Below are 17,176 nucleotides of genomic sequence, written 5' to 3' on the forward strand. Positions count from 1 at the left end.
AGTAGTTTAGTTTGTAAGCATGGTACAATAATACAAGGTAACTACAAAACTACAACAACCACATAGAAAATTGTTATTGTATGTAGCACTAATGTAAGTTTGAAACACCGATTTCCGCAAGAAAAAAGGATACAATTGTAATCGGGGCCCCAAGGCCTACATGTGATAAAAGTCTCAAAACGATCCGCGACTAAACTAGACTTGTTCCCGATTAAAAAATGCAAATCATATGGATATTCGTGATGAAAATAACCTCAAAAATTTCACATTGAACAACTAAATGAAATAAATTTAATATCCCTAATTATTATATAGGAAGTGTTCAGAAGAACAAAAATTGGCAAGGGTGTATCTACTATGAAGATGTGTGGCAAATCGGGGTTTTCACAAATTTTAAAACAAATAATTTACGAGAAATAATAATTGTGGAAAGTCCTTGAGATTCAAAGTTGTGTTTGCGAACAAAATATTATACTGCAAATGCATGGAATTGAATTGAAACAAGGTAAATATCGTTTCAATGTATTCTAGAAAAAATACTAAAATATTTTATTACGATATATTTACAGAAATTATAACTATATCCACACAGCTAATATTTCGAATGGGGTCTAAAGCAAACTTAAGGCTCAGTGGTGACATTTTTTGGAAAGAATTCCGCAAGTACTTTTTGGGGCCCTAAATGTAGCGATGTCCACATTTCCCGACACAGAGGCCTTCAAATTTGTCGTAGGTACGTACTCTAATTGGTTTCAATTCCGACCAACACAAATGTGAAATTATTGAGGTCCTGTTTGCAAAACAATACATGCCTCCCAAGAAATATGATTTCGAAGGTTTACTTTTTATGGTCCAGTGTTGGAATTGGGGCAAAATTACTAACATTTCGTCTAGGACCTTAAAAATATATTGAAATAAAAAAATAATAAAATGAAGTTTTTCAAGACATTTGTCTAAATCAGAATTACCACTTGTAGCCATATGGCTTGAAAAATGAGGCGAGAACCATTAAATTACATATATCTATAAAATAACGCGTTACAATTATAAACATTACGGTTGGAATATGCGGCAAGGACCATAAAAATACCTTAAATTATAAGTATGCATAATCTTGAGTGGTATTGTTATATGGGTACTGTATCAAAACATTGTATCCTATTTAAAACACCAAGAATAAAGAGGTTAAAACAATTCGATGTGCAGTTAAAAACAGAATGCTCTTTTTAGCACCTCGAAATATTCGTCGGAGACCACATAATGTATATACAGATATATTTTCCCACAAAAATGTCAATACATATCGTTGACCCTGTATTTATAGCCCCCACATAAGGCTACCGCAACATATAATGGAATTTTAAACATGTTGGCCACAATTTCCAATTGAATTTGTTATTATAGATTTTTGTAGACAGTCTTTCACACCATCGGAAAAAGTTTTGAAGGAAATGTAATCTGTATAACTGTTCGATAACCATCTGAGTTTTGTAGCCCATTTAAGGATTTGGTCATCTCAAGAAAATTTAAATGCAATTCAATTCTTTAATTTAAGAATTTTGGAATTAAATAATCACACAACAAATGTTTGTCTACCAATGAGCATTTAATAATTTAATGACTTTTTCAATTATCCACGAATGGTTTGCATGCAATTCTTTATTTCTATTCAAATCCATCCATTGAACTTTTGCAGCATCATCACCTGCCGATAACTGTAGTTTACCTACTTGTGTTCCCGACTCGTCCTGAAAATTATAGGCTACCGTTTCCATCCAGGCATTATCTGTATTACGATAATCATCAACATAACCTTTATAGACCTCGACGCCTTGGGCAAAAAAATCTTCAATCATTTGTTTATCCTCTAAAATTAGAAAAAAATGTTATTAGAAATATTAAATTGAAATATGATCGAGAACAAAACTCACTAAAACTATCCAATGCTTCTTCCATAAATTCTCGCCGCAATGTGGTGGATACTTTTTCACCAGGATCTACCATGCCACCGGGTATGGCCCACATACCATTGTCACGTCTTTGTATGGCAACCATTTGTAAAATATTCCTGCAAAATAAAAATACAATATAAGTAAATATTTAAAAAAATCGCAGTATTGACCATCCCACAAACTTCTTAGTGTCCTCATGTTTTAAAACACTGCCCTCCGCATCACGTTTCCAGCGAGTAACAATTGGATCAGCAGCATGATTTGGTCCCCATCTACCCAATACGCCACGTCCCTTTAAACCCGTTCGACCCATAGGATTAAGAGGATATCCCTGATCGTCTATAGCATATGCACCTTGAAAGGATACACGATTTACATTGCCATCTAACGAATTCCATTTAGGTTTAAATTGTGAATCTTTTATATCGGGATCTGCCCATACTTGACCGGCAAGTATATGGGCGGACGTATATGTTGGTGGTTTATAATCCAATGGCACATTCCATGGAACACAATTATCCGGAACGGTAAAACGTTTCACATCACTTCGTGGATAAATATTATTACGGCAGGTTGTATGTAAAATCATTGCTGTGAGTAATGTATTCGTTTTGGACATGATTCAATAAAATTATTTGGTTGGCCCACTTTCTATAGGGATAGAAGGTTTAGTGCCATGTATCCGTATGTAGCTTTGCTACGAATTTGATCCATAGATGGTGGTTTGTGTTTTGCAGGTTGACTTCGATCTTCTTTAAGAATTTGACCACAATGTTCAGACTTTCTAAGCCTTGTGTATCAGTGAACTCTTCTACTGTGAAGGAGTCACAAGTAGCGAAAAGCATCTTCTTTTGCTATTAAATTTACGAAAATTAAAAATTTCATGCGCAGCTGTTTGGATTTTGTTGAACGACTCGTAATTTATAGGTTATCCGTATTTAAAAACACACGTGTTAGTTAAGCGAACGCTTAACAACCGCCATTTTGTAAAAATCTATTTTTAAGCCCGTGGGCGTGTAGTACTCATTTAAAATTTTTTTATGTCTTTCTTGTGAGCCGTCCGAGGACGAACTGAATAAAATTATTTGCTTGCAAAATAAATGCTTCTTCTTCTTCTTTTTCGATTTTATAAAGCCAAACGTTCAGCATTCAAAGTGCATTGATAGCATTGTATAAAATTAATTAAATTCTTAATAATTTTAAATGATTTGAAGAATTTTTTACATATTGAATTATTTCGCTTAAATGCAGGCTTATTTCAAATACAGAAACCAGACCCAAAAATGTGAATTTTTAACTAATATTTTGGAGGGGCCATCAGAATCAAAAATCTGGAATAAAAAAGAACGTTTTTAATCAGAGCCGCAAATGAAACCCATTTGAAAAATATTTTTTGAAGAACATTTGAGCCATAATCGTGGATTTTTAAAGAATATAAACGTGGACCGTGATTTAGACGGGGATTTTTAAGAAAGGGAAATTTTTGAGACATCATTAACATACCTATATTGGTGTGGATTTGTTTACCCTTCGCCGTTTGCAACTCCTCGGAATATACATCGGAAATCCCATAAAGTATATACATGAAATCAAGACAAAGCCCCCATATAACAGTATCTCCCAAATGTGGGTATTTTGGGGAGTATGGATTAGTTTTGCAACTTAATTGACTGTAATTTGGCATTTTGGGAAATATGATTACCTCACATTATCTGAATTGGGCCATTATTTAGTGTAAATTCCATTTGGCATTTTAGCCGATTTTCTAATCTAAGCGCCTATAGTTTGGTATTTCATTTTCTTATGGCAGCAATGTACCATGACATAGTCCCCGATCAATTTTTGTTATATTGGTAAAGAGTATTAAAAATTCGAACTATTTTCACTAGTTAACGGTTATTTGTGAGACATCATTGCCTGAATTTTATATTGAGGCATCATTAGAGCTAAAGGGTTTGATTTTTTAAAGACATATTGTTCTGTTTACAGATGGATCTACAAATGGGCTTCATTGCAGCGATCGTATTACTCTTCATCATACAGTTAGTCTTCTAAATTTGTTTTGCAAATAAATAAAATTGTATTTGTTTTTAACTTAATTAAGTGAAATTTTTTCCACAAATAATTTTTCAACATTCGTCTTGAATGAAATAATATTCATAGGTAGGTATATACAGACATGTGTATGTTTCCAGCTACGCCAAGCAAAGCTCCACAAACAAAAATCCCACATTTTTCTTAATGACTAAAATCGTACCTAACAGCGTCTGTAGTTTCTAGCGTTTATGTATGACTATTTTTGTTTTAATTTTTTTTTTTTGGTTTTGTGAACTGAAACTAGTTTTAAATCTTGTCTTACCATAAGACTGTAAGTTGGCAACAGCAGCAACAACAACTACATTAAAATAGTAATATGCGTTACTCGACTGCACTTTTACCCATAGAGTCGACGTCGCCACGAAGAAAAGATGAAAATGCTAAAGATGAAGAAAACGAATAGCAGCAACAGCAACAATAATGTTGTTGCACAAATGAATGAATTTTATTTTTAGTTTCTATTTTTTGTAGTTTTTGGTTAATGTTGTCGTTACTACCACTACCACCACCACCGCCGTCATCATCATCATCATCATCAAAGCTTGTTCATTCATTCAGAAAATTATCTGGTCCGTGGTGTTTACTTCATTCCACTAGACGTTCAGTAGACAACATAGTTTTATTTAATTTCGTTGTTGTTGTTGTTTTTTTATTGTTAAAAAGCAAATGTTTTACTATAAACCATAAATTTAATACGATATGTGTATGCCTGCTCTGCTCTGCTTAACACTTTATAACTGTTGCTGGTGTTTTTTTGTGTTGGTTATTGCTGTTTTTGTTGTTGCTGTTGTCGTCGTTAATGGTTGGTACATCTCTATTATTTGGTAACAGCTTGAATTAATTTCTCTTTGAGCTCCAGACGTATATCATTAAATTGTGGCCATTTGGCTAAATTCACTTCTTCCAAATTGTTAAGACGATGATCATATAGCTCTTCGCCATAAATGATGGACCAATCTACGAGATAAAAAGAAAAAAATAATAATTAAACACAGCATTTCTTGTGACCAGCACTACCATATATTGGATTTTAATACCATAGACAGACGACAGCCTTAATTTGCATTAAAAAGTTCTTAATTTGAATTAAAATTTACCCCTGACAGACGAGAGTTTCTGCATTTATGAACCAGTTTTTTGTTTCAAAACTATTGTTTGTCTGTGTGTAGGAAGAAAATATTGACATTTGTTTACAATATTTTTTAGGATTACATCTTTTTGAAATTGATACATGACAGGAAGGAAAACTAACAGCTATAATGAAGATAAAACAGGTCCAAATTTGAAGAAATTTTGAATTTTGCCTTTATTTCTAATTTTTATTTTCGTAAACGTAAACAAATTTGACAACAATTAATTTATTTTCGACAGCATTGCCATATTGAAATTGCCTAATTCAGTATAAATTCAGTTTGATTTTGTGCATTAACAACACATTAAAATGAGGATAATGTACAAATTAATTTGAATTAAGGCTGTTAATGCAAATTAAGGCTGTCGTCTGTCTAGGCTATAAGGGACCTTCAGAACCAACCACTTGAACTTCTAAAGAATATTTGTTTTAGGGGTCTTCAGATCATCAGAATCAACGATGTGTATTTCTTAAGAACCAAAAGCATTCGATTTAAAATATATATTTGCTGAAGGACCATCAGAGAGCTTTATACCTGGATTTTCAGGAAATTTTTTGGGAGACCATAAACTTAGATTTTTAATGAATATTTTTTTTTTCTTGATGGACATTCAAAATTTTTGACGTGGAGAGGTGTGTTATTTTAATAAAAATTTATTTTAAGAGGACGTAAATTGTTAGAGATGATTTTTTTGAGGGACCACATGTGATGCAGGGGTGGGTTTTTAATGATGCTTTTTGAGGGGCCTTATCAGTTATAGGCGTGGATTTTTAATGGAGATTTTTTTAGGGACCTTATCAGTTATAGACGTGGATTTTTAATGGAGATTTTTTGAGGGATCATATCAGTTATAAGCTGTATTTTTAATGGAGAGTTTTTGAGGGATCATATCAGTTATAGACTTTTTGGGGGATCATATCAGATATATGCGTGGATTTTGAATGTTGTTTGAGGGACCATAACAGATACATATATAAAAATCCAAATATAGACATGGATTTTTATAGAAGATTTTTTGAGTGACCATATCTGATATAGGCGTGGATTTTCAATGAAGATTTAATTGAGGGTCCATATCGATGTGAATTCTTATAAAATATTTTTTTGAGAGACTATTTCGGATATAGGCATGGATTTTTAAATAAGATTTTTTGAGTGTCCATTTCAGACATAGGCTTGGATTTCTAAACAAGATTTTTTGAGGGGTCATATCAAACATATGTAGGCTTGGATTTTTTAAATAAAATTTTTTGAGGGATCGTATCAGTAGGTCTATTCTGTAACTTTTTAACAACATTCGACATTGTTTATTTTACAACAATTTCATTTGTTTGTTTTGTTGTTTTTACAATAACAAAAGAAAATTAAACAATATCGAATGTTGGTAAAATAGAATAGGCCATGACATGAATTTGTAAATATTTTTTTTTGGGACTATATAATGTATAGGCATGGATTTCTAAAAAAGATATAGGCGTAGATTTTAAAAGATGATTTTTTCTTTTTATCTGATATAGGCGTGTATTTTTTAATTAGATTTTTGAGGGACCATATCAAATATAGATGTCGATTTTGAAAGAAGATTTATAAAAAAAAAATTGGGGTATTTTGGGCGTTGATTTTTATTATTTTTGAGCAATCCGGATTTTTCGTTATATATTTTGGGGAAATTTCTTGGATATTTTAAAAAGATCTAAATAATGATTTTTTTTCCATTTTTCGTAGTTACATACCTTTTGAAAAATTCGTTGGCTTAAAATCCACCCATAGAGTATAACGAAATTTTATGGTTCTCAATGTATAACCCATTATTTTGATATTTTTCAATTTTGGTTTATCACTGTTGGGATGTTGTGTTGGCATTTTTCCGGGACGGGGATATTGGCTCAGGGCATGAAATTCTTTATCCCCCACTATGGGATCCTCCTTCATTAGGGGCAATAACGATTTTCCCTGGGTGCACGTAAGTTGTTGAGCCGCCCCAGCTTGACATTTAGGAATCGCCGGTAAATGAGCCAATTCCACCAAGGTGGGAAATATATCCAATAACTCCGTACACTGATGTATAACTTGGTTTTGTATGGCAGCAAAGTCCGGCGATCTTATTAGTAATGGGACCCTTAGGGCTACTTCAAAATTACTATATTTTGCCCATTCGGCATGTTCTCCTAATGACCAACCATGATCACTTGTCACCACGACAATGGTATTCTTGAGATCCACCTCCATCATAAATTTACCAAACAGATCATCCACATATGAGACTGCAGCATAATAGGCCTGTCGGATTTTGGCACTTGGCATCTTTTTTATGGGTCCATAGGGAAATGGAGTGTGCCAACGTTTGACATCATCTCGTTTTCGTATGTCGGTATATGGATTCCAGGCAACTTTGGGCATATCATAGGGTTTGTATTTGTCGTTGGTGTAATTAAGAAAATCCTCCGCCCGAAAGCGTTCTATATATTCTTTGGGAAAACGTAAATTTATATGTGGCTTATGAAATCCCAAGGCGAGGAAATAGGGCTGCTTTGCTTTGGATCTTTTTTGGAGAAAATGTATTGCCTCATTTACCGATTCTATATCGGGCAATGTTTTGTGTGGTTGGGTCTTTAAATCCACCGGGCAGATAAGATTTCTTTTTAGGATTCCCATTTTATCTGGACAGACAGGTGAATTCATATAACGTTCGGTTTTTGGATGGAATACTGGTACGGACCAACTCAGGGGATAATCATCGCTGTTATTTGACGAGATGCCTGGATGGAATATTTTGCCAATGCCATAGCTGTGGTAACCCTGGGATTTAAAGTATTGAGGTAGTGTGGTGTAGTTCCCACTTGTCGAACGCCAATAGCTATAGAAATCATAAAGATGTAGGGTATCTGGACGGCGACTGGTCAACAACGAGTTACGGCTTGGGGCACACAAAGCTTGCTAAGGTAATTAGAAAGGGAAGATATTAATGGCGTATTTGAAGCTACTCTCAGGTTATCTTACCTGGCTATATGCTCTGCTAAATTGAAAACTTCCTTTGGCAAATCTATCCAAATTTGGTGTTTGGGCCAACGGATCAGCATAAGCCCCCAATGCTGGCCTTAGGTCATCAAATATCACCATTACAACATTATGGCGTGCGCTACAACATATCTCCAACATTGAACCGAAGAGGACGAATAAATTTCGTAAAAAATTTCTCGGCAACATTTTCAATGTCACCACAAAAATGAGATGCCGAAACGATGACGATCATCACCACGCCACCGAAATGTGGTTTTATTCAATGCCCGTTTGCAAATGCAACTAAATTGTTTAATTTCTCCATTGTCGGACATTGGCAATGAAATTTATGATATTTTTTTGTATTAGTCTGCAACATCATCTTTGCCGCATTCTGGGATCATTGTTTTTCATATTTTTGTTCTGAAACTGTTTACTCCTCGTTTATTCTTTGCTTTATTTTTTTTTTGTCCGATCTTGAGGTCGGAAGTATTTGCTTGACTTTCATACTCAAATGTCGGAGTATAGGGAGGAGAGTAAATTGCTGGATTGCAAATAAACAGTGGTTTGAATACATATAAAATTTAGAATACGCAAAATTTTTGGTGTGGATTTTTAAAGAATATTTTTCGAGAGACCCTTAGCTCTATAGGCGTGGATTTTTAAAAAATATTTTTCGAGAGACCCTTAGCTCTATAGGCGTGGATTTTTAAAAAATATTTTTCGAGAGACCCTTAGCTCTATAGGCGTGGATTTTTAAAAAATATTTTTCGAGAGACCCTTAGCTCTATAGGCGTGGATTTTTAAAGAATATTTTTCGAGAGACCCTTAGCTCTATAGGCGTGGATTTTTAAAGAATATTTTTCGAGAGACCCTTAGCTCTATAGGCGTGGATTTTTAAAGAATATTTTTCGAGAGACCCTTAGCTCTATAGGCGTGGATTTTAAAAGAATATTTTTCGAGAGACCCTTAGCTCTATAGGCGTGGATTTTTAAAGAATATTTTTCGAGAGACCCTTAGATCTATAGGCGTGAATTTTAAAAGAATATTTTTCGAGAGACCCTTAGCTCTATAGGCGTGGATTTTTAAGGAATATTTTTCGAGAGACCCTTTGCTCTATAGGCGTGGATTTTTAAAGAATATTTTTCGAGAGACCCTTAGATCTATAGGCGTGGATTTTAAAAGAATATTTTTCGAGAGACCCTTAGATCTATAGGCGTGGATTTTTAAACAATATTTTTCGAGAGACCCTTAGCTCTATAGGCGTGGATTTTTAAACAATATTTTTCGAGAGACCCTTAGCTCTATAGGCGTGGATTTCTAAACAATATTTTTCGAGAGACCCTTAGCTCTTTAGGCGTGGATTTTAGAAGAATATTTTTCGAGAGACCCTTAGCTCTATAGGCGTGGATTTCTAAACAATATTTTTCGAGAGACCCTTAGCTCTTTAGGTGTGGACCCTTAGCTCTATAGGCGTGGATTTTTAAATAACATTTTTCGAGAGACCCTTAGCTCTATAGGCGTGGATTTTTAAAGAATATTTTTCGAGAGACCCTTAGCTCTATAGGCGTGGATTTTTAAAGAATATTTTTCGAGAGACCCTTAGCTCTATAGGCGTGGATTTTTAAAGAATATTTTTCGAGAGACCCTTAGCTCTATAGGCGTGGATTTTTAAAGAATATTTTTCGAGAGACCCTTAGCTCTATAGGCGTGGATTTTTAAAGAATATTTTTCGAGAGACCCTTAGATCTATAGGCGTGGATTTTAAAAGAATATTTTTCGAGAGACCCTTAGCTTTATAGGCGTGGATTTTTAAAGAATATTTTTCGAGAGACCCTTAGATCTATAGGCGTGAATTTTAAAAGAATATTTTTCGAGAGACCCTTAGCTCTATAGGCGTGGATTTTTAAGGAATATTTTTCGAGAGACCCTTTGCTCTATAGGCGTGGGTTTTTAAAGAATATTTTTCGAGAGACCCTTAGATCTATAGGCGTGGATTTTAAAAGAATATTTTTCGAGAGACCCTTAGATCTATAGGCGTGGATTTTTAAGGAATATTTTTCGAGTGACCCTTAGCTCTTTAGGTGTGGATTTTTAAAGAATATTTTTCGAGAGACCCTTAGATCTATAGGCGTGAATTTTAAAAGAATATTTTTCGAGAGACCCTTAGCTCTATAGGCGTGGATTTTTAAGGAATATTTTTCGAGAGACCCTTTGCTCTATAGGCGTGGATTTTTAAAGAATATTTTTCGAGAGACCCTTAGATCTATAGGCGTGGATTTTAAAAGAATATTTTTCGAGAGACCCTTAGATCTATAGGCGTGGATTTTTAAACAATATTTTTCGAGAGACCCTTAGCTCTATAGGCGTGGATTTTTAAACAATATTTTTCGAGAGACCCTTAGCTCTATAGGCGTGGATTTCTAAACAATATTTTTCGAGAGACCCTTAGCTCTTTAGGCGTGGATTTTAGAAGAATATTTTTCGAGAGACCCTTAGCTCTATAGGCGTGGATTTCTAAACAATATTTTTCGAGAGACCCTTAGCTCTTTAGGTGTGGACCCTTAGCTCTATAGGCGTGGATTTTTAAATAACATTTTTCGAGAGACCCTTAGCTCTATAGGCGTGGATTTTTAAAGAATATTTTTCGAGAGACCCTTAGCTCTATAGGCGTGGATTTTTAAAGAATATTTTTCGAGAGACCCTTAGCTCTATAGGCGTGGATTTTTAAAGAATATTTTTCGAGAGACCCTTAGCTCTATAGGCGTGGATTTTTAAAGAATATTTTTCGAGAGACCCTTAGCTCTATAGGCGTGGATTTTTAAAGAATATTTTTCGAGAGACCCTTAGATCTATAGGCGTGGATTTTAAAAGAATATTTTTCGAGAGACCCTTAGCTTTATAGGCGTGGATTTTTAAAGAATATTTTTCGAGAGACCCTTAGATCTATAGGCGTGAATTTTAAAAGAATATTTTTCGAGAGACCCTTAGCTCTATAGGCGTGGATTTTTAAGGAATATTTTTCGAGAGACCCTTTGCTCTATAGGCGTGGGTTTTTAAAGAATATTTTTCGAGAGACCCTTAGATCTATAGGCGTGGATTTTAAAAGAATATTTTTCGAGAGACCCTTAGATCTATAGGCGTGGATTTTTAAGGAATATTTTTCGAGTGACCCTTAGCTCTTTAGGTGTGGATTTTCGAAGAATATTTTTAAGGGGCCATATGTGACTTATGTCTGGATTTTTAAAAAAAACTATTTTTGAGAGCCCATATGTGATTTATGCCTGGATTTTTAAATAATATTTTTGAGGGTCCATATTAGGCTTTTATTTAAAATTATTTAAATAACATTTCCAAACGATCATATATTTTTTACAATAATATTAATACATAAACAAGCTTCGTTTTTTGATGTCCAATCATGTCATAACTCGAATGAATTCTCAATATTCTCTAGCGATTTAATGTCCTTCCAAGAACAATAATTAAATTTTATGATTTGGAACTGCAACTGCTGTTCAACGAGTGAGAGAATGAAGTATTCCCCCCTCCCCCTCTCACGAACTGCATTTAATATGTATTTTTTTTTCTTTTGTTTTTTTTTTTTTTTTTTTTTTTGGAAAGAAGACACTTTTCTAAAGTGGCCATATCTTTGTTGAACCTCTCAATTTGTAATTCTCTGCTGTTGTTTTTGTTGGTTAGACAACAAAGCGGCATAAAAGTTAAAACAAAAACGACAACAACAAACCATATTCATAGATAATTCAAGATAAACAAATCAGTTTTTTATTATTGTTGTAGTAACATTTTACAACTTACTCACTCATGATTTCTAGTGGAGGAAGTACTTCCGGTCGCGGTTAAATGAATACATACACACACACTTAGCACACATTCAACTCAACACAACATGACAAACAACGAAGCAAGCACGCAAGAAGAAAATTAACAACAACAACACTAACAGCAATAAAATAAAACTAACAGTAGCAACGAACATATCAAGCGATTACCGATTTCTCCATGTCTGTATGTATTTTTTATATCTAAGAGTTAAAAAAAATACTTACACACATGTATAATCATGATGGATGAGTATGTGTATATATTGTTGTGTAAGACAAATGTATATGGGGGGAATTAAATTGGACACCGCCATACACAATTGGAGTGCATCGCTTTTTTGAAAAATGTTTAAACATATAAGAGTGGTTGCACTTTTATGTCTCTTAAGGGACCCTCCAAAAATATTCTATAAAAATCCACGCCTATATTTGATATGGGCCCTCCAAAAATATTCTATAAAAATCCACGCCTATATTTGATATGGTCCCTCCAAAAATATTCTATAAAAATCCACGCCTATATTTGATATGGTCCCTCCAAAAATATTCTATAAAAATCCACGCCTATATTTGATATGGTCCCTCCAAAAATATTCTATAAAAATCCACGCCTATATTTGATATGGTCCCTCCAAAAATATTCTATAAAAATCCACGCCTATATTTGATATGGTCCCTCCAAAAATATTCTATAAAAATCCACGCCTATATTTGATATGGTCCCTCCAAAAATATTCTATAAAAATCCACGCCTATATTTGATATGGTCCCTCCAAAAATATTCTATAAAAATCCACGCCTATATTTGATATGGTCCCTCCAAAAATATTCTATAAAAATCCACGCCTATATTTGATATGGTCCCTCCAAAAATATTCTATAAAAATCCACGCCTATATTTGATATGGTCCCTCCAAAAATATTCTATAAAAATCCACGCCTATATTTGATATGGTCCCTCCAAAAATATTCTATAAAAATCCACGCCTATATTTGATATGGTCCCTCCAAAAATATTCTATAAAAATCCACGCCTATATTTGATATGGTCCCTCCAAAAATATTCTATAAAAATCCACGCCTATATTTGATATGGTCCCTCCAAAAATATTCTATAAAAATCCACGCCTATATTTGATATGGTCCCTCCAAAAATATTCTATAAAAATCCACGCCTATATTTGATATGGTCCCTCCAAAAATATTCTATAAAAATCCACGCCTATATTTGATATGGTCCCTCCAAAAATATTCTATAAAAATCCACGCCTATATTTGATATGGTCCCTCCAAAAATATTCTATAAAAATCCACGCCTATATTTGATATGGTCCTCCAAAAATATTCTATAAAAATCCACGCCTATATTTGATATGGTCCCTCCAAAAATATTCTATAAAAATCCACGCCTATATTTGATATGGTCCCTCAAAAAATATTCTTTAAAAATCCACGCCTATATCAGATATGGTTCTTCAAAAAATATTCTATAAAAGTCCACGCCTATATCAGATATGGTCCCTCAAAAAATATTCTTTAAAAATCCACGCCTATATCAGATATGGTTCTTCAAAAAATATTCTATAAAAGTCCACGCCTATATCAGATATGGTCCCTCAAAAAATATTCTATGAAAGTCCACGCCTATATCAGATATGGTCCCTCAAAAAATATTCTTTAAAAATCCACGCCTACAATTGATGGGGTCTCTCAAAAAATATTCTTTAAAAAATCCACGCCTACAACTGATGGTGTCTCTCAAAAAATATTCTTTAAAAAATCCACGCCTACAACTGATGGGGTCTCTCAAAAAATATTCTTTAAAAAATCCACGCCTACAACTGATGGGGTCTCTCAAAAAATATTCTTTAAAAAATCCACGCCTACAACTGATGGGGTCTCTCAAAAAATATTCTTTAAAAAATCCACGCCTACAACTGATGGGGTCTCTCAAAAAATATTCTTTAAAAAATCCACGCCTACAACTGATGGGGTCTCTCAAAAAATATTCTTTAAAAAATCCACGCCTACAACTGATGGGGTCTCTCAAAAAATATTCTTTAAAAAATCCACGCCTACAACTGATGGGGTCTCTCAAAAAATATTCTTTAAAAAATCCACGCCTACAACTGATGGGGTCTCTCAAAAAATATTCTTTAAAAAATCCACGCCTACAACTGATGGGGTCTCTCAAAAAATATTCTTTAAAAAATCCACGCCTACAACTAATGGGGTCTCTCAAAAATATTCTTTAAAAATGCACGCCTACAACTAATGGGGTCTCTCAAAAATATTATTTAAAAATTAACGCCTACAACTGATGGGATCCCTCAAAAAATATTCTTTAAAAAATCCACGCCTATATCTGATATGGTCCCTCAAAAAATATTTTTTAAAAATCCACTTCTACATCAGGGGCCCTCAAAAAATATATTCTTTAAAAATCAACCACTCCAGCTCTGACGATAAGAGGCCATCAGAGCTGAAGTGGTGGATTTCAGAAAAAATATATTCTGAATAGCTAAAATTTTGATTTGAGAGAAGAACTTCTGTCCTTGGAAGAGGTGAAGAAGTACGGCTATAGGAGTGCTGATTAAAAATTGCTTAATTTATAGCAGAACCTATGGAAGGTTTTCTATATATCGAAGAGCGGATAAACATATTTTACCTATAGAAGAATATAGCCTTGTTTCAAAGCCTAAAGAAGTTCGTCAGTCTATAGAAGTGTCTGAAGAAGATCGTCGGTTTACAGAAGTGTCTGAAGAAGATCGTCATAGTAAATGAGTACGAAGAAGGAGAAGGAAGAAGGACAATCTCCACATGAATGAAAAAATGATTTATTGCGATATATCTTTATGTATATAGAAGGTTCGGAAGAAAATATGTGATCTGTAGAAGGCCACCCATACAAGAGTCAGAATAATATCTTGAATTTTTGGAGAGCCTATTAAGAACATCTATGTACAGCTTGTTAGGGACTTTAAATTCGGTACGAGAGTAAAAACTTGTAATTTCGTCTGAAGAAGATCTTCCTATGAACACAAAACATTATAATGTTCTTTTGGTAATTTTTCCAACCATGGCATGGACCTAAGAAAGGTTTTCGATCTTTAGATTTAGAAGATTATATTTTTCTTATGAAAAGTTCGGAAGAAATTATCCTAGCCTTAAAAGTGGTATATGAAGTTCAGCGATCCATAAAAGAGCCTAAAGAAGAATAAAATAACCTGAAGAAAATTTTAAAGAAGACCTCCAATTCCCAACGAGACCGGAAGAATGTAATTTCGCCTCAATTCCCCACCCGAATATCTCCACAAACACATAACACCTACCTATAAATGTGTGAGTGGCGGATGTATGTAGGGTACATTTTTATTTCGGAATAGTGTTGTGCTTTGCATATTAAATGAACGAGTAGTTTCAAAACCCAGCCACCAACCAGCCAGCCCCATAGTAGTATGTTGTACACACAATACTACAGCAGCAACAACAACGACGACGACACCGCCAACAATATACGAGTCAAAACGATTTCCATTCTTCTCGCAGAGACAGTTGAAACGAACGAATGAATGAATGAATGAAAATTTGTTGCTATTTTGTCTTCATATGGTGAATTTGTGTGAGTGTGTGTATTCGCGCTTGACAGCATGAATGAACGTCTGTCTGTCGGAATGTATGTATGTGTGTGGGGATGTATAGTTTTGTTTTTTTTTTTTTGAATTGCTTAAATAATATTCTCTGCGTTTTTTTATCATTGAAATTTGACGAGTTTCGGTTTGTTTTTTTTTTCTTGCCGTGTGGATGTGGGTGCTCATATAAAATCGTTTTTTATTTTGAAAACAAAAAAAAAAAAGCAATAACAATACTTGCGAATAATAATTGAAATGCACAGTGGTTAGCAAAATAATAATGCAAATCATCTGAGGGTCTTCTCGAAGTAGAAAAAAATATGTTTTTTAACTTCTATTGAAATACTATGAGTTACCTATAAACGATGGGACTATGGAGACTCATCGATGGCACTACATCACATATCGTCATATGCATATATATAAAACTCTTTAAAGTCCTTTATTTGAAGACCCTTAAGTTGAAGAAGGGTTCAGTCTTTGGATGGTAGTACAAATATATTTTGACATTGAAAGAGCTAACGGAGGTTTACTGTTTAGAAGAAAAGAAGGCTGAATAAGAACGCATTTCTTTAATAGATTCTAGATATTTTCTTCTTTCATTGTAAGAGCTAAAAAAAGTGATCAGCCTGTTGGAAGTGATGAATAAGATCTTTTGTCTTTGGTATCTAGAGCACCTATCTTAGTACAGCCTGAGGAAAGTATTTCAAGGTTTTCTATCTATAAAGAGCCTGAGGAATCTCCAATTTCTATAAAATAACCTGAAGACGTTCGTATGTCTATAGAGAAGGGTCCGAAGAAAAATATAGAATCTCTATTAATTCTCTCTCCCTCTCATACATAAAATTTATGTTTGCAGTTCTTTTTTTGGAAAATCGAAATATCTTCCAAGGTAGATCTTCTAGGGGAAGAGTATTTAAAGTTATTCTATTGGCAGAAGATCTTCTGGAAATGCTCTATGGTCTGAATATCTACAAAGTCTCTTTGGGGCTATTCTGTTGTCTAAACATATAAGACATTTGAGGGGTATCCTATGGACAGAAGTCCCTATAGAGGACCAGATGGTCAGACGACCTTCTAGAGATCGACTATGGGCAAAATACCGTCTAGAGATCGTCTGCGGGTAGTATTTCTTCTAACGACCTTCTAGAGGTCTTCAGTGGACAGTAGACCTTTTTGGAGGTCGTCTATGGCCAGAAGACCTTGTATAGACGTACTATGGACAGAACGCCTGAGGAATCTCTAGTTTCTATAAAATAACCTGAAAACGTTTGCATGTCTATAGAGATGAGTCCAACGAATATTAGGATTTTGATCTTTGAAAGATCTAAAAAAACATGTATGGCTGTCTTTGGAAGAGGTGAGAAAGGACTGCTACCAAATAAAGAACAAACATAATTTTTATTTTTGAATCTATTGAAAGGGTTTATGTTTCAGGATGGCTGATGAAGAACTTCTAAGCTACAGAAGTAACTCTTGTTTTTGCAGAAGAACCTAAAGAAGCCTCTTCTGTCTAT

The 17,176-nt window shown here is 34.1% G+C and overlaps 2 protein-coding genes across 2 annotated transcripts; both read right to left on the bottom strand.

The window, feature by feature from the left end:
* Positions 1-1,587: 1,587 nt before the first annotated feature.
* On the bottom strand, positions 1,588-2,571 carry LOC133334833 (ADP-ribose pyrophosphatase, mitochondrial). Its single transcript, XM_061543148.1, has 3 exons — positions 2,135-2,571; positions 1,932-2,068; positions 1,588-1,867 (listed from the first exon to the last, which is right to left on the bottom strand). The coding sequence occupies exons 1-3, from the start codon at positions 2,569-2,571 to the stop codon at positions 1,593-1,595; spliced, it is 849 nt and encodes a 282-aa protein (XP_061399132.1). The 3' UTR covers positions 1,588-1,592.
* Positions 2,572-4,866: 2,295 nt separating this feature from the next.
* On the bottom strand, positions 4,867-8,389 carry LOC133334834 (iduronate 2-sulfatase). The gene is made up of 3 exons (XM_061543149.1): positions 8,183-8,389; positions 6,916-8,119; positions 4,867-5,006 (listed from the first exon to the last, which is right to left on the bottom strand). The coding sequence occupies exons 1-3, from the start codon at positions 8,387-8,389 to the stop codon at positions 4,867-4,869; spliced, it is 1,551 nt and encodes a 516-aa protein (XP_061399133.1).
* Between the last annotated feature and the right edge of the window lie 8,787 nt (positions 8,390-17,176).

This window comes from Musca vetustissima, unplaced genomic scaffold (assembly GCF_032173495.1).
Source record: "Musca vetustissima isolate MV318-11 ecotype Yass unplaced genomic scaffold, APGP_CSIRO_Mvet_v1 utg57879, whole genome shotgun sequence".
In the NCBI taxonomy this organism is placed as follows: domain Eukaryota; kingdom Metazoa; phylum Arthropoda; class Insecta; order Diptera; family Muscidae; genus Musca; species Musca vetustissima.